Source organism: Molossus molossus, unplaced genomic scaffold, assembly GCF_014108415.1.
Source record: "Molossus molossus isolate mMolMol1 unplaced genomic scaffold, mMolMol1.p scaffold_m16_p_1, whole genome shotgun sequence".
Taxonomy (NCBI): domain Eukaryota; kingdom Metazoa; phylum Chordata; class Mammalia; order Chiroptera; family Molossidae; genus Molossus; species Molossus molossus.
In genome coordinates, this window is record NW_023425344.1 from 57,271,843 (window position 1) to 57,290,067 (window position 18,225).

General features: G+C 35.6%; 1 protein-coding gene across 7 annotated transcripts in view; it reads left to right on the forward strand.

The window, feature by feature from the left end:
* Positions 1 to 18,225, forward strand: part of MRPL1 (mitochondrial ribosomal protein L1) — a 70,890-nt gene that overhangs the window by 23,972 nt on the left and 28,693 nt on the right. For all 7 annotated transcript variants that reach the window (XR_004957119.1, XM_036245588.1, XM_036245601.1 and 4 more), the window contains 2 exons: positions 2,492 to 2,603; positions 17,524 to 17,630. Coding sequence is in view for 6 of the 7 variants with exons in the window: in XM_036245588.1 (XP_036101481.1) it covers positions 2,492 to 2,603; positions 17,524 to 17,630 (219 nt within the window). In the remaining variant the exon portion in view is untranslated. The remainder of the gene's footprint in view (positions 1 to 2,491; positions 2,604 to 17,523; positions 17,631 to 18,225) is intronic.

The following is an 18,225-nucleotide window of genomic DNA, read 5'->3' on the forward strand; positions in this document are numbered from 1 at the left end:
ATCTTCGGTAGAGGTCTCTTGTTCTTTCATTTGGTTTTGTTTCATTTTGGTTATCACAGTGGGCTTTGGAGTCTGCCAAATGTTCCCTGTAGGTGTTGGTGTTCTGCTGTTTGTGACTCCCTCTCCTGGGTTTGTATGAGTGAGGGAGGATCCACGTTAAACACCACTGTCAAGTCTGACTTTCTTGGTTAGAGTTGCCAGCCCAGGAATGGTTCAGTTGTCCTCCTGCTTTTTGCCTGGAGGCTATCAGTCGTTGTTACTTGAAGAGCCTTGGGTTCTCAGTTGAATGTAAAACTCTTCAGGTGCTCAGTGTAAGGGGATTTCCCGAGGGTGGGGCAGAAGCTGTTAATAATGAGCCTCAATTTGCATTTCAGTGGCCTACAGGGTGGGTTTGAATCTCTGAGGGAGAGGCCTGGGAAGGAGTAAGATGGCCATTGTCCTGTGTGGCCACAACTCAGCAAAAGCTCTGAGTGCCCACCAAACCCTATATGTCCCCACACAGTTTCTGTCCAGTCTGCCCTCCCTCCGCCAGAGGCCTAGGTGAGTGGCTGTGGCTATTTTAGCGTCTGTCCCGGCTCTGTGCTTTGGAGCTGCTTGGGACTTTAACCTGAGGGCGTTGCTCACAGCTATGCCGCTACTGCCCGTGGGGTCCCAGCCCCCCTCTTGCGCTTCCGCAATGCTACCAGGATCGAGTCAGTGTCCCTGGTTATATGGTTCTTGCAAGCTGATTTTCTGTTGCTTTTTCCCAATGATTTGTCTGTATTTTAGTTGTAATTCCAGTTTGGTCCTGGGAGATGGTCTATGTAGCTTCCACTCACTCCACCGCCATTTTTTTGTAAAATTATCTTGTGCTTTGTTTATTAGTTTTACCATTTTGTCCATTTCAGTGGGTTTTGGAGCCTGCCAAATTTTGCCTGTGGGTGTTGGTGTTCCACTGATTGTGACTCCCTCTACTGGGTTTGTGTCAGTGTTAGGAGATCGACGTTAAACACCACTGTCATGTCTTGCTTTACTGGGTAGATTTGCAGGCAATCTAGTTTTGCCTGCTCACTTTTAGTCTCATTTACTTGATAAGCCTTGTGATGTAGCTCTCAGCTTAATGAAAATATCCCTCAGGTGTTCAGGGTAAGTGGATTTCCAGCAGGTCTAGCTGATGCTTGTTGGCGGTTTCTAGCTGTTAATCAGCCTCAATTTACATTTCTCTGGCCTCACCAGGTGGTGTTAAACTTCTGAGGAAGGGGCTGTTGCTTCTCCCCAGAGCTCTGGGAAAGGTCACTTTGAGTAAAATAGCTACTGTCCTAAGAGGGAGTGATTCAGTACAAAACTCCCAGTGCCTCCCAGCTCTCCAAACTCCTGAGTCTCTCCACCTAGTTCCAGTCTAGTCTCTTCTCCCTCTGCCAGAGTCCAAGGTGAGTGGCTGTAGCTAATTTAGTTATTCAGTCCTGGCACTTTGTGCTGTGGAGCTGGCTTGTGATTTTCACCCCGAGGGCACTACTCACAGCTAAAACAGCTGCTGTCCGTGGCTTCTAAGCCCACTCTCTCCTGCCTCTGCAGTTCCTACCAGGCTTGATTTAGTGTCCTCTTTCTGTCCCTGGTTATATGGGTTGTCTTCAGCTGCTTTTCTGTTGTTTTTTCCTGACGATTTGTCTTTATTTTAGCTGTAATTCCAGTTTGTTCCTGGGAGATGGTTTGTGCAGCTTCCATTCACTCTGTTGCTGGTTTAGAATTTTTCTAATTTTAATTCTTTGTGAAAATAATTACAAATTCAGTTCTTCTGATGCTCTAACGTTAGGAAGGGAGTGTAAGTGCTCGTGATTTGTCAGCTAGTGGTTGTTAATGTTACATGTGTCTGTTGAACAATTTTTAGCATGTTTCTTCAGTTTTAACCAACATATGAATTCAACTTTGAGATTTTTCTGAGCTATATACACATTAATGCTATGTGCTAGCTTCTAAAACTTACCTAACATAACCCAATGGAAGAATTAAACCCATTAAACATACACACACACACACATTTTAAGTGGATGTAACTGTTTCCAAGAGAAAATAACAGAAAATATTTTCTTTCTAATGGTTTTCATAATTAGTAAATGTGGTAATATGATCCTGTGTTTGAAGAAAAAATTGTGCTCATTGTCTGTTTTGTAAATTATAAGGGAAAATATTATTATTATTCTTAATGATTTTTTATCCTCACCTGAAGACATTTTTGCATTTATCTTCAGATAGAGTGAGAGGGAGAGAAGGAGGAAGAGAGAGAGAAAAACATGATATGAGCGAGACACATTGACTGGTTGCCACCTACATAACCCCAACCAGGGCTGGGGAGAAGCTGCAACCTAGGTACATGTCCTTAGCGGGAACTGAACCAGGGACTCTCTGGTCAATGGGCTGACACTCTAACTGCTGATCTAAACTGGCCAGGGAAGGGAAATTATTGGTACAGCTTTTCATATAATCTGAAATTATCTTTTTTCTTGATTTTTAGATTTTGGATGATGAAATTAAACCAGACTTTTATGTAGCTGTTCCAGAAATAATGCCCGAGCTTAATCCATTAAAGAAGAAACTGAAGAAAAGATTTCCAAAGCTTACTCGAAGTAAGGGAGAATTCTTTTTTGTTATTTTAATATATAAGCAACAATTTTCTAATATATGTTGTGTTAGAAAACAAAATTGCTAATGTATATGTAGAATAAATGATATGTCCTGGTATTTGAGTTTTATGTTATAAAAGAACATGCAGATTTGATTTTTTTTTCCCCTTTGACATTAATGTTAGAAGTCTATTTTAATTTGAAAACCTAATTACTGTATAATACTTGAAATTTAGGCCATATTCTAGCTTGAAATTAATCGAATATGTTACTCAGTAGATATGTTATCATCATACTGGTTTTATACCTCTTTATCAAAATAATATGTATGCTAAATTATGTCAGCATTCAACACGTATATGAATGATTACATTGCTCATGGCTTTGCAGATTTTTCCCTTTAGAAACTTTTCCCTTATGAATAGTTTTCCCTTATGAAATCTAGTAAGAGGTAAGGTTGCTACATAAATAGCTATGTTATAAAGTATTAAATGATGTATTCACAAGGTGCTGCAGGTGTTCAGTAGAAGAGGAATTTACACATAGGTGAGGAAATTAGAGTAGGCATCCTGAAGGGGGTGACATTTAAACTGAGCTTGAGCCCTGGCCAGTTTGGCTCAGCGGTTAGAGCGTCGGCCTGCGGTCCAGAGAGACCCGGGTTCGGTTCCCGCTAAGGGCACGTACTTCGGTTGCAGTTTGTCCCCGGCCCTGGTTGGTCGTGCGGGTGGCAGCCACTCGATGTGTCCCTTCACGTCGATGTTTCTCTCTCTCTCTCTCCCTTCCTCTCTCTCCCTCCCACTCTATCTGTACAAAAAATGGAAAAATATCCTCGGATGAGGATAAAAAAATAAAAAAAGTAAACTGAGCTTGAATAATTGGATAAGTAGATTAAGGGGAATATTATTTTAAGTATGAAGCCAACACAAGATTTACTGCCTGCTGTAACAAAGCCAGACTCATGAGACAGGTGCTGGTGAGAATGAAAGTGGTTTATTCAAGTGCCAGCGACTTGAAAAGATGGATAACTCTTGTCCCAAGGCCCACCTTAACAACTCTTGTCAAGCCAGCTAGGTATATAGAGTACAAGCAAAGTGGGAGTTGAGTTGAGGGGAGTAGTAGGGGATTTTTCTGTAGACGATGTGCATTTTGACTCATTATGTTCCTGATACTAATTTTGCTCTGTTGTGGTCAGCCGGTGAGTCTGCATATCTGGTGGTGACTAGAAACAGGAACAGTGTGCTTTTCTAAGATACTAAAGCAAAAATATGTGATTTCACAAGCATATAAATTTCTACTTCATAGTTAACTCTTGCTAGAATTTCCAGGTTAGCTTGGAATTAGCAAGTAGAAAGAATCTATTAATTATAGACATTGAAGTAAGTCAGAAATTACAGTCCACATACAAGAAATATCAATTAGTTCTCTTTAGCTGTATTAACTGGTTACCCCTGCATCGATATGAAAGAGAATAATGGGAAATTGAAATTGTATTGGAAAGGTCAATTGATGTCATATTGAGAAGGATCTGAAATAAGATCCTAGTAAGCTTGGACTTTTTCTTTTTTTTCTTTTTTTCGTATTCAGCAGGAATCCCTTAGAAGTTTCTAAGGTGGGGAATTCTTTAGAAGTTTACTCTAGCAAGAATTTATAAGATGTATTGGCAGCAATCAAAATTAGGGGTAGGGAGACCATTTTGGGTGCAACTGCCAGAGACTAATAAAAGTAATGTTTAAACTAAAGTGTTCATAATGAGACTGAAAGGAAGAGGACAGATGTCACATGTATTAGTATTGCACTAAGTAGTTAAGACTGGACAGGTTGAAAGACAGAAAAGGGGAGACTCAAATGATGCTGAGATTTTTTAGGTGGTACTGGATAGTTGGTGTTACTTCAAATAAAATTTCATAGTGTAAACAGAACAAGTATTTTAAAATTGTTTTAGTAGATTGGGCTTCACATTTCAGTTGTACTTGAGCTAAAAACATCCTGCTAAAATTCTTCATACATGGTAGCCACTAACCCTAACCTGAATTATAGATTATGTTTTGTACTTTAAGCAATTTCATATGTACTCTCCAATTCTTTTGTTGTACCAGAGTTTTATTTGTTTATTTTTGATAGCCTGCATTGAATAAACACATTCTTATTAGATGTTGGACTGAGATTTGGCACTTTTTAATAGGGATTTCCATTATAATAGTGTTTGTTATCAGGAATCAGACTTAATTTTTTCTGAGTAAGACCTGAAATTGAACATTATTTTAAAAATAAAATGTGGATTATAGTCTAATTTGATGAAAATATTTATCATAAATTTTTCTAATTCAAGCCCAACAAAACAAAACAATACTAAATATAGTCAGTTAAAATAAACTAAATACTAAATATGTCTTTATTCAGCTGGCTCCTTTCTTTGCACAGTGAACTGTTTTTTTCATAGAAGTTAATTCTGTCATCTTTGTTAGTTTATCCATTCTTTGAATAAGCCTTGAGGTTTTTTTTAAATTATAATATTCATCACAAAATTTGGCACTGTTGTTTTTAGTCTGAAAGAAAGGTTTTCAAGTAGCTTCATTTCAAATAAGAAAAGTTTCCCTTCAAAATGCTTATTTTTTGTTAATAGGCTTTATTTTTACTTTCATAATGAGTCATAGTTTCTGTACACCAGAGTCAAGTTGCCTAGGTACATTCTTCCCCTGCCCCCGCCATTTGTTTAACAAAGCATTTTGAAAAATCCGACCTTTCTACTCTAACTTTTTCTTTTCACTCCCCAACATGCTCTGTGTAACAGCACTGGCAAGCATTTGTGTTCTATAAACATGAAGACAAACGATTAACCTGTCAAAAATGTTAAAACAAAATACATCAGATATGCATTAGAACAAATGAAGGTTTGCATTATGTTTTCTCAGAGTTTGTTCAGATTCTTGTTTATTAGGAACATTTGATTCCCCTTGTATTCAACAAAAGACTTTCGGGTAAAATAGAAATTACATTTTGAGCAAATGGATAAAATTAAAAAACAAACAAGACCCTACAGCTAAGCTCATTAGTTTTCCTTTTTGTCCTACCCATCTTGGCTGGTTTGAAAGTTCACATTTTGCAGCATGTTTAATGCTGTAGCTTTATTTGTTTTATTTTTTATCTTAATTGCTTACATAACTGTAGGCAAGTTCTCTATTTTTAAATGCACATTTGGCTTGTTTTCTTAGCATTTCTTTTTTATGTCAGTAAAAAAACAGTTAAAACTTGCTTTTCAAAATTTCTTGGAAGAAAATGGGCTTCATTTTGCTTGTAAATTAGCTTCCCCCCACCCCTACAATATGTGTTCTCTGAAATTCTTTCATCTCTAATACAGATGTGTCTTGTTGATATTTTTATTTCTAACTTTATATAATATTTAGAATTTACTTAAAAAACACTGGTATGAAAAATATCTTGACTTAATAGAATCAGTTTTCTATTATGCATATTAAACCATGGTAGGTACTATAGCCTGTATGGAAATAGTTGAATTCTTTTAAAACCATACAAATTTATTGGTAAATAGTTAGGAAAGGGACAGGATTAAAAAATTGGACCCACTGATGTGTATTTCTCTGAATATACAGCTCTTAGAATTGATTGTCAGTGCTCCAGTTGGAGTCTTGTCCAAAGGATATTCCAGCAAACTTGTCCAAAGAGTATTTACATCTACTGAGTAGGGGACTGCCTTTTGTAAGGAAATTAGTGTTGTATCATATTTGAGAGTAATGGATATCGAATTATTGAAATCTAATGTGAAGATTTTTAGCATATCGACTGACATGGTATTGTTTGCATTATTTAAACAATTAGAACTCTTTCGTTATATGAGGAAAAATACTGAAAAAGGAATTTTTGCACAGTAATCAATTTGAAATTTTTCTAAATTTTCCTCCCTTGTGTATTAGTTTTAAAAATATTTATGCGTGAAAGATTTCAATATGATTAAGTACAGTTATAATTATTGTAGATGAATTATTGATGTATTACAGCTGGTTTTGTTATTCTTTCCTTCATTTCCTTTACTACAATTGTAGTGGCCCCCTTGCCCTTCCTCACACACACGAAATGTTCTCCCTTCTCAGGTCTTGGGACTTACTGTTCCATATGTGGGTAATGCTCTTTGCTTATTTTCCTAGCTCACTTTCTTATTTATCACCTAAACAAAAAAGGCCTTCCATTACCATCTGTTTTTTTTATTAAATCTTCACCTGAAGACATGCTTAGAGAGAAGAAGGGAGAGAGAGAGAGAGAAAAACAATTGGTTGCCTCCTATACATGACCCAACTGGAGATTGAACCCGCAGCCCAGGTATGTGCCCTGACCAGGAATCAAACCGACATCCTTTTGGTGAAGAGGGTGATGCTCAACCAACTGAGCCATGCCAACTGGGCCATGACCATCTTATATAAAATATTACCCATCATTTCCTATTAACACTGGATTTCTCATTTTGTGTTTTTATATTGTTTTTAGGGCTTATACTTCTGGCCTTTCACATATTTTTTTTTTTTTTTTTTTTGTGGGTGTGTGTTTGCTTCCTCCCATTAGAGTAAGGAATTTGGTTTTGTCCACTACAGTATTTCTATGGCCTAGAATAGTACCTGGCACATAGTAGGTGCTCAACAAATACAGTACATGAACATTTAATGCAACATTCAGTTGATAGAAGATATAGATTAAATACTGCATCTAAAGAGTAGATTATCTATAATTTATAGAGTTTTTTAGATTAAAATAATTGTATTTATAGTTACTGAATATCTGTTCTGTGCCAAGCCTGGAATGTGATGGCTGTGAAAATGACAGATAAGGTCCTTGCTGTCTTGGAGCTAAGAGTTTTGTTTGCTGCAATAGATAAACTGTCTTAAGTGAGCATTTAATCATTAGTCAGCCATCCTTTCTGGCTACTATCTTAGTCCTTTCTGGTGTATCACACAAGTTTTTCAAATAAATGGTCTTTAGTGGTTGGCTGTCTCCATTTCCTTAACAAGTATTACTCTTCCTTTTATTCTTCTCTCCCGTATTCAGCTAATATGTTGCTCTCAGCAATAATCACAGATTTCTTTTTTTTTCTGCATTTAAAGATCTGTTCTTAGTTTGTTTTCTTTCTTGAAACTTTCTCTTATACTATGTAAACTTAACTTACCTCATTTCTCAGTAGCTGTTCCTTCTTTGTCTTCCCTAGCTTCTATTATTTTACTTGGTTCTTCTCTGTAATATTCCCTGGTAAAGAAGAAAAGAGAAAGTACATCAGGGTGAAATACCTGATAATATAATTTCTTACATATTACGTCCATTATGGAAATCAAATTAGAGGACAAGAAAGGGAAGGAAATAAGAACAAGGAAAAAGCAGAAGAACATAAAAGTAGAGAACAGAGGAGAGCTATTATACAGCAATAAGGGATAGCAAAGCCCTGGAAATAACAGTGAAGATTTAACATCAGGTTATACTGAAAAACAGAAGAGAATAGTGGTTAACATAGACCTCTCTCAGACTTGGCTTTGTCACTTACTGTGACCTTGAACAAATTTTTTAAAACAGTTTTGGGCCTCTGTTTATTCATCTACAAAATGGGTTTTATGTTCCCCATCGTGTTTTTGTTATATAATGTATGTAGGAGCTTCGCACAAGCTGGGTATATAGCAAGTTTATAATACATATGTACCTCTATTATTATTGACTCCCTACAAATTCTGAACTAGCTATTCAGGCTCCATGATTACTTTAGAACTCATTCTTTTTCATGTCTTCAAATACCATTTTTACCTTCATAACTAGTTTATTGAACTAACATATTCAGTGCCTAATGTGTGCCAGGCAGTACACTTAGTACTGAGGATTGAAAGATGACAAGATAGTTCCCATCTTTAAGGAGATACAAATTGAACAGTAAGAGAAATGAGAACAAAGTGCTGCACTAAAATGCAGACAGTGTACCAGCGAAAAGGTACAAAGTGCTACGAGGAATGAGGGAGTACTTTGTAGAATCAGATTATATAAAGAAGGTACCAGCTGTGTTGAGCACTTAAGCATGAATAGGCATTTTCTTTCCTGATGTGCATGGGGAGAACATTGCAGGCAGAAGAAATGGCCTGTACTAATACACAAAAGTATGAGTGAGCCACTTATGTTCAAGAAATTATAAGTAGCTTTCTATCATTTGGTACATAAAGTGTTATCAGATAGTGGTGTTCAGTGAGGTTAGATAGTGATAGGCAGTGGGCCAGATCATGGAGGGCTTTGTGTGCCATGCCATGGAGATTAGATTTTATCCTCTGTGCAGGTAGGAGCCACTGAAAAATACTGCTCAGAAGAATAATATAAGATTTGCTTGTTAGAATGACTGTATGTGGGAGCTAAGTGAGGAAGTGGTGATTTGAGAACAATGAAACCTTAAGAACAGAGACCAGTGAGGAGGCCAGTGCAGAAGCCAGGTGAAGAAGGACCGAATCTGAGCAGCAGCAGTGGTGATGGAGAAGAGGATGGCTCTTGTGGGATGTGGAAGTTAGAATTAACAGGAGTTATTAACTGTGGAGGTGAGGGAAAGGGAAGAATCTAGAATGATTCCCTAATTTCTGTCTTGAGTAGCCTAGTGAATACTATTTTAAAGATGGATATACAGGAGGTGAAGCAGGTTTGGGCATGATAATGTCACAAAGTAAGGTGAGGTAGGAGGATGGAGATAGGTTGGCACAAACTTGTTTTCCTGGGAGTAAGTCAGTACTAAGATGAAGTAGGTTGTAATAAATAAATGTACACGTTGTAATCTCTAGGATAAGTAAAAGCACGTACCTAAAAAGAGATATATCTTCAAACTAAACAATGGAATAAAAAGAATATACTAAAAACTTTTTGTTTAAAACAAAAGAAGGCAGTGAAGGAAGAACAGAGGAACAAATAAGATGAGACAAATAGAAAATACATTAAAATAAAGATCTAAATCCAGCCATATCAATAGTTAGGTTGATTGGAAATGGGATAAACACTTCAACCAAAGGCAGAGATTATAACATGACAAAAGAGCAATCAAACTATATGTTGTCTATAGGAGACACACTTTATATTCAAACACAAATAGAAAGTAAAATAAAAAGTAAGATATACCATGAAAACAGTAAGCATTAGAGAGTTGGATTGGCTATATTAATACCAGACAAAAGAGACTTTTAAGACAAGGAATTTACTACAGGAAAAGATGGATGTCTTATAATAATTAAAGGACATGCTAATCCAAAAACAGAGCCACAAAATACATGAAGAAAAACTGACAGAATTGAAGGAGAAATAGACTAAATTATCAAGTATAGTTAGAAATTTTAATATCAGTAACTGATAGAATATATAGGTAGAAAAGCTATAAAGACTTAGAAGACTTGAATAATATTATCAACAGACTTGGCCTAATTAATATTTAAAAAACACTTCACCCACCAATAAGGAGTATTGTTTGGTCTATACTTTTCAAGTGTACATACAGTTTTCACCAGATCAGACCATTGACTACCCAGTAAATCTAAATAAATGTAAAAGTATTGAAATCATACATAGTATTTTTTCTAATCTTAATAGTTAAATTAGTAACCAAAAGAAATGTGAGAAATCGCCAAATACATTAAAATTAAAAAACCTATTTCTGGATAACCATTAGATCAAAAAAGAAATCCCAAGGAAAATTAGAAAATGCCTTATCTGAATGAAAATGAACATATCAGAACTTGTGCAGTATAGCTAAAGCAATAATGTAATGTGCACTTTGGAATCTGAAGAGGGAAATTCATACTTATTTTAAAGCCTACTTAGAAAATAAAGGTCTAAAATCATTGTTCTAAGCTTTAACCTTAAGATCCTAGAAAAAAAAGAAGCAAATTAATAAAAAGAAAATAATAAATAGAATGGAAATCAGTGAACTAGAAAAAAGATAAACAGTACAGAAAAGCAATGAAAAGAAAACCGATTCACTGAAAAGATCAATAAAATTAATAAAACTTTAGCTGGACGGATTTTTAAGATTGTCAAGATCGGGAATGAAAGGGGGACCTCAGCACCTAACCCATAGATGTTAAAAGATAAGATGATATTATGAACAACTTTAATAAATATGACAACTTACATTATATGGGCAAATTTCTTGAAAGTTACAAATTACCAAAAGTATCCAGAAGAAATAAAAAAATCTAAATTGATCTGTATCAAGACATTGAATTAGTAAATTACAACTTCCCACAATGAAGAGTTCAGGGCCACATGACTTCTCACTGGTGAGTTCTGTCCAACACTTTTGACAGAAATAATACCAATTCTTTACAACCTCTTTTTAAAAATAGTGGGGAACAAACACTCACTCATTTACAACCTCAGCCTTGCCCTGGTATCAAAGCTAGACAAGGACATCACAAGAAAAGAAAACTACAGATCAATATCCCTCATGAGCATAAAAGCAAAAATCCTTAACAAAATTGAATCCTGCAGTATGTATGTATATGCATAATGGTAAACCTTAATTCAGGAATACAAAGTTGATTTAACATTTATTGGACATCAATATAATAGGTTAACAAAGGACAAAGGACAAAGACCTTAAGATAATCTCAGTAGAGATAGAGAAAAAAATTTACAAAATCAAATGCTCATTCATGATAAGTAGAATTCTCAGAATACTAGGAATAGAAGTGAACTTCCCCAAGTTGACAAAATACATCTAGAAAAAATCAGCAGCTAATATTATTCTTAGTGATGAGAGACCATTAAGACTGAATGCTTTCTACCTAAGGTCAGTAACAAGGCAAAGATCTCTGCTCTCACCACTTATGTTCAAGGTTGTAACAAGTCAGAGGAATAAAGGGCATACTTATCAGAAAGGAAGAAATAGAACTGTTTTTATTCCTAGTGGATATGATCATAAGATGTTCTAGTAAGTGAATTCTAATAAGTGAATTTAGTGGGGATACAAATACAAGATCAACACACAAAATCAACTGAATTTCTAGTACTAACAGTAGACAATCAAAATGAAATTTATAAAGCAGCTTCATTCATAAGGGCATAAAAATAAAGTACGAATATATTTAACAAAAGATGTACAAGACCTTTTTAGCGAAAACTAAATGTTGCTCAAAGTTTAAGGAATACATAAATAAAACTCCCAGGAGGCTTAAAAAGGTTTTAAAGAAATAAGCTCAATCCGATATTTATTTACTTTTTATTAATCCTCACCCAAGGATATTTTTCCACTGATTTTTAGATAGAGTGGAAGGGGAGGGGGTAGAGAGAGAGAGAGACAGACAGACAGACAGATAGACATCAATTGTCTGCCTCCTGCATGACCACAACTGGGGCCAGGGATTGAACCTGCAACCCTCTTTCTGATATTTAAATGAAAAGATAAAGGACCTGGAATAGAAAAATGATTTTAAAATGGAAGAACGAACTTCAAAGTTTCATTATCTGATTTAAGACATAACTATAGAGTTACAGTAATCAAGAGTATGGTATGGCATAAGGATAAATGTATATAAATCAAGCATTGAGAGTTCAGAAATGGACCCAAACTTCCTCACCCGAGGATTTGTTTCCATTGATTCTAGAGAAATAGGAAGGAAGAGAGAAACGTCTATGTGAGAGAGAAACATCAAACATCTATCAGTTGCCTCCTTCACCTGCCCTGACTAGGGATCAAACCTGAACCCTGGGTATGTGCCCTGACTGGGAATGAAACCCTAGACCCTTCAGTGCACTGGACAATGCTCCAACCAAGTGAGCCACACCAGCCAGGGCAAGGTCAGTTGCTTTTTGATAGAGGTATCAAGGTTATATCGAGAAAGAATAGTTTTATCAATGAATGGTGCTGAAATAACTGGGTATCCCTTTCCTCACATCAAACAAAAATAATTCAAAAGGAGTCATAGTCCTAATTGTAAGGGCTAAAGCCATGAAGTTTTAGAAGAAAAATTTCTAGGTGGAAATCTTTATGCCTTTGTATTAGATAAGGATTCCTTAGGGCACAAAAAGCACAAGCCACAAGAGAAAATGTTGCTGAATTGGACTTTATCAACCTTAAAATCTTTGCTCATGGAAAGACACCACTAAAAATGGAAAGACAGGCCACAAACTGGGGGGAAAATGCTTGGCACACATAGATCTAAGAAAAGACTTGTATCCAGAATACATAAAGAACTCATAACTCACAAGAAGACTGTCTAACCTAATTTTAAGAAGAGGAGACTAGCCTGGTTGGTGTGGCTCAGTGGACTGAGAGGTCCCTGTTTGATTCCGGGTCAGGGCACATGCCCATGTTGTAGGCTCAATTCCCAGTAAGGGACATGCAGGAGGCAGCCAATCGATGTTTATCTCTCTCTCTCTCTCTCTCTCTCCCTTCCTCTGTCTTTCTCTCTCTCTAAAAATAAAAGGGAGGCTAAAGAATTGAACAGGCACTGTACAAAAGAAGATATACAATTGGCCATTAATCACTTCAAATGATACTCAAGATCTTGGTCATTAGGGAAATGTAAATTCACACCAGCAAGCTTTAGTTAGAAAGAAAAGAGAGATAGAAAAAGGAATATATAAGGTCAAAGGAAGGTGGTTTTATTTGTGTTTGTTTTAGGATTTAACTGGCTTAACAACTCAAATATATGTCATTATCTCCAATCTCACTTTTTTCCAGTTCTTATTTCTAACTGTATACAGTATTCAGTATACTGTATACAGTATTCCATCAGCACCTTCACTTCATTATGTTTTAATACAGAACTATTTCCCTTTCCTTCTTAAGCCCTGTTCTTTCCCTGTGCATTATCATTACATCTCTGATATCCAACTCAAATTATGAAGTAATTTATTTGTTCATTCTTTCAGCAAACATTTGTCATATTGTACTCCTTACTAATTACCTACCTGTATCTAGGTGGAGATATCAAGTAGGTGGTTGGAGATCATAAGGGAGCTTCTGGCTGGAGATATAAATCTGGCGGTTTTCAGTGGCTAAATGATTTTTAAAGCCATGTGTCAGGATGAGATCACTCAGAGAGGTTGCATTGATAGAAAAAGAGAAGTCAAATTATTTAACCCTGTAGTAGTTCAGCATTAGGAAGTCACCTAAATTAAGATGACTTCAGCCAACAAGAATGGGATGAAATAGCCAGTGGGAGAGTGCTTCAGAGAAAAAGTCAGATGTTTTAGAAAGAGGAGTGATGTAGTCAGAACTACTATTGCTAGGTCAAGTCAGAGGAACACTGAGAAATGACTTTTGGATTTGCCAATGTGAAGATCATTGGTGACCTTGAAAAGATTCTTTTTAGTCGAGTATTGGGGATAATATCTATTTAAAGTTGGTCTAAGAGAAAATGGAAGGAGAGGAATCAGAGACAGACAGGATAGACAGAATCTTTTGAGAACTGATGCTCTTAAAAGGAATATGTTGTAGACTTGTTTATTTCAAGATGGGGGATTTTATAGCAAGTTTGTAAGCTGATGATGATGATCTAGCAAGCAGGGAAAATGGACAATATAGAGGAGAGAAAGGAGATGTGGAGTCTCTATATGGCAGGAGTGGGATCCAGTACACAAATAAAGAGGGATGGCCTTTGGGAAGAACATAAATAGTTCATCCATAGTGACAGGAAGGAAGGCAGTGTTGTAGGTCTAGATTCAGGTTGGTCAACAGATAATTTTTCAGCTCTCTGTACACCACTATAATAAGTCCTCCCTTATCCTTGGGATATGGTCCAAGACCCCCAGTGGATCCTGAAACTGTGGATAGTACTGAACCCTATATATACTATGTTTTTTTCCTATACAAACGTACCTATGATAAAATTAAACTTACATATTTGGCACAGTAAGATATTAATAACAACTACTAATAAAATAGAACAATTATAACAATATACTATAGTAAAAGTTATATGAATGTAACTGATAATATAGACAGTTGTAAGTACCTAATGGTAGGGAGCATATATAGCATGGGTGCACTGGAAAAAAGGGTGATTCATGTCCCCAGAGGGACGTAGTGGGTGGCATGAGATTTTACCATGCTATTTAGGACAGTGTGCAATATAAAACTTATGAATTGTTTATTTCTAGAATTTTCCATTGAATATTTTTGACCCACAGTTAACCATGGGTAACTGAAACCATGGAAAGCCAAATGGCAGATAAGGGAGGACTACTGTATTAGCATCTTACTGTTTATTATTATACTACTTCTCATACCATATAGTACTCACTTACATTAGAATGTGATTCTAAAAAACATTGTACTTTTCAGTAATTGTTGCCTCTGCATGTCCATTTTCTCCCAAATAGATTTAAAACTCTTTGTGGGTAAAGTGTTCATGAGCCATACCGAACAACTCAGATGATTCTTAGAAGTAATATATGCTGAGCGTATACTGTGCTTTCTATATAATGAGATTTTTTTTTAATGCTTACCCAAGGATACCTTTCCATTTATCCTTAGATAGAGTGGGAGGGAGACAGAGAGAGAAAGAGAGGGAGTGAGACAAACATCGATGTGAGAGAGACACATCGCCTGCCTCCCGCATGACCCCAACCAGGGCTGGGAACTGAACCGTAATCGAGGCACAGGCCCTTGACCAGAATCGAACTCTTTGGTCCATGGGTGATGAGATTAAAAAAATTTTAATTGAATTTATTGGGGTGACATTAGTTAATAGAATTATATAGGTTTCAGGTGTACAATTCTATAATACATCATCTGTATATTATAGTGTGTGTTCACCACCCTAAGTCAAGTTTCCTTCCATCATCATTTATCCCCCCTTTACCTTCTTTTACATCCCCTGACCCCCTTTCCCTGTGGTAATTACTATACTGTTGTCTGTGTCTGCGTTTTTTTTTTTTTTTCCTTAATCCCTTCGCTTTTATTATCCAGCCCCATAGCCTGCCTTCTCTCTGACAGCTGTCAGTCTATTTTCTGTATCTGTGGGTCTGTTTCTATTTTGTTTGTTTATTTTGTTCATTAGATTCCACATCTAAGTGAGATCATATGGTATTTGTCTTTTTCTGACTGGCTTATTTCATTTAGCATAATACTCTTCAGGTCCATTCATGCTGCTGCAAAAGGCAAGATTTCTTTTTTTAAGGCCAAGTGGTATTCCATTGTGTAAATGTACCACAGCGTTTTTATCCACTCATCTACTCATGGACGCTTGAGCTATTTCCAGATCTTAGCTATTATAAATAACACTGTAGTGAACATAGGGGTGCATATACTTTCAAATCAGTGTTTCAGGTTTCTTCAGATATATACCCAGAAATGGAATTGTGCGGTCATAAAGCAGTTCTGTTTTTTCATTTTTTTAGTAAACTCTATACTGTTTTCCACAGTGGCTGCACCATCTGCATTCCCACCAATAGTGCACAGGGTTCCCTCTTCTCTGCATCCTTGCTAATACTTATTGTTTATTGATTTATTGATGATAGCTATTCTGACAGGTGTGAGGTGATATCTTGTTATGATTTTAATTTCCATTTCCATCATGATTAGTGACATTGAGCATCTTATTGTATGTCTAATTGGTGATCTGTTTGTCCTCTTTGGATATGTGTCTATTTTTGTCCTTTGCCTAGTTTTTAATTGAAATGTTTGTTTTCTTGTTGTTGAGTTGTATACATTCTTTATACATTTTGGATGTTCACTTATGGGAAGAATTGCTGGAGACATAGTGGGAGTGGTGTGCCTTTAGTAGCACATTACTTATTTTTTTATCCTTCAAATAATTCACATTTTCTGTGTACAAAATAAAACATTTTTCAAATTAATTATGGTATTCTGGAATATAAAAGTGTGTATTTTTTGTTTAAAAATTTGTTAAAATTTTGTTTAAATTTGAGTTAAAATTTTAATGACCGAAGATTAGTAAGATTAGCTTATGTTTGGAGTCTCCTATGTGATCCTTTGAAAATTCTTAGTTTTTACTTTGATTTCATTTTTCTCCTTTCTATATTCAATTGCATCCTTTTTTTTTTTTTTTTTTCACCTTAATGGATGACAGAGTGACCTTAGAATCCAAAAAATGAAGTTTTAATTCTTAACTCTTTTTTTCATGCCAGCTTCTGTACAGTAATGAGCTGTGTCATTCACTGTGATATTATTTTCACTGCTACATCTTGCTACTTTTCCTAGTTCCTTCTCTTTTTTATAATGAGGCAGGTCAGGTGAATTTTACACAAAGGTATGTAAAATATTCTTAAAAGATTTCAAGACTCCACTGTTATCTTTTATCATGGATTATTTTACAGATTTTTAAAAAATTTGTCATCAATATTTCTAAAATAGATAAGCAGCATCATTGTGTATACTTATTTATTAATTATCTTTTACTGTGCACAGTAAAATATTACCACAAATTTAGTGGCTTAAAAACATTTACTATTTCAGCTTCAGGGTTCGTAAAGCTCCAGTTAAGGTGGAGACTGGGGCTTTGGTCTCATCTAAGACTTACCTGGGAAGAATTTGCTTCCACATTCATGTGGCCTTTTGGCAGAATTCAGTTCCTTGCAAGCTGCTAGACTGAGGGCCTCAGTTTCTTACCTTGTGACCGTCTTCATATGCAAGTCATAACATTGTAGCTTGCTTCTTCACAGCCAGTAGGAGGAGAGTTTCCTCCAAGATAGGCACTGCAGTTATATAATATCATCATGAACACATAATCATCCTATTGGTTATAGCAAGTTACAGGTCCTGGCCACATTCAAGGATAGGGGATTACACAAGGGCATGAACACCAGGAAATGGAGCCACCCTAAAGTATCTCTGCCACAAGTTATTTACTGTATCTTAACATGAGATTTATGCTTTCTTACACAGTAATTTTTGCTACTTGTTTAGATGGAGTGATAATTTGGAATTTTTTATTTTTTGAACCAGATTCCATTGGTCGTGACATCCCCAAAATGCTTGAATTATTTAAAACTGGACATGAAATTGAGGTAGATGAAGAAAGGGAGAACTTTCTCAAGACCAAAATAGCAACAGTAAGTTACAGTAACCTTTTTTTTTTTTTTTTCTTAAGTGGTTCATTAATAATATATCATATACCAGTCCTTTGAACTTGTTTTTGTCACTAGCATTAGGAGTGGCACTAAATATACACATAGATAATTTTTTTATTGATTGAACTCATAAATTTTTATGGTAGTGTAGAATGTCTTCCAAGTTATGTGCTACCCACTGACATTTACTTGTACTTTGCCTTATTTGATTATCTATCTATATATGTTATTTTTGTTCTCTAATATTTTAAGCTTATTGAAAGTAGGGTCTAGTTCTTATGTATGCCCTATAGAACTTTGCATAATGCTGAGCCCATAGTAGGTATTTAATGAGATTGAGTAATTTGCTTTGTTTTTATGAATTATTTCTGATTATCTTTGTATGGATTTTAAAAACTTTTTTCCTGTTTATAGAAGATAGAAATCAATTTCCAAAACTACTTTTAGGATACTAATATAGAGCTGTCAAATTTTTATGGCATTGTTTTTTAAAATATAGAGCTATTTGCTGATATCTTTTTTATACTAACAAATCTCTAAAATAGAATTTAATATATGAATTTTATTCCTGTGCAAT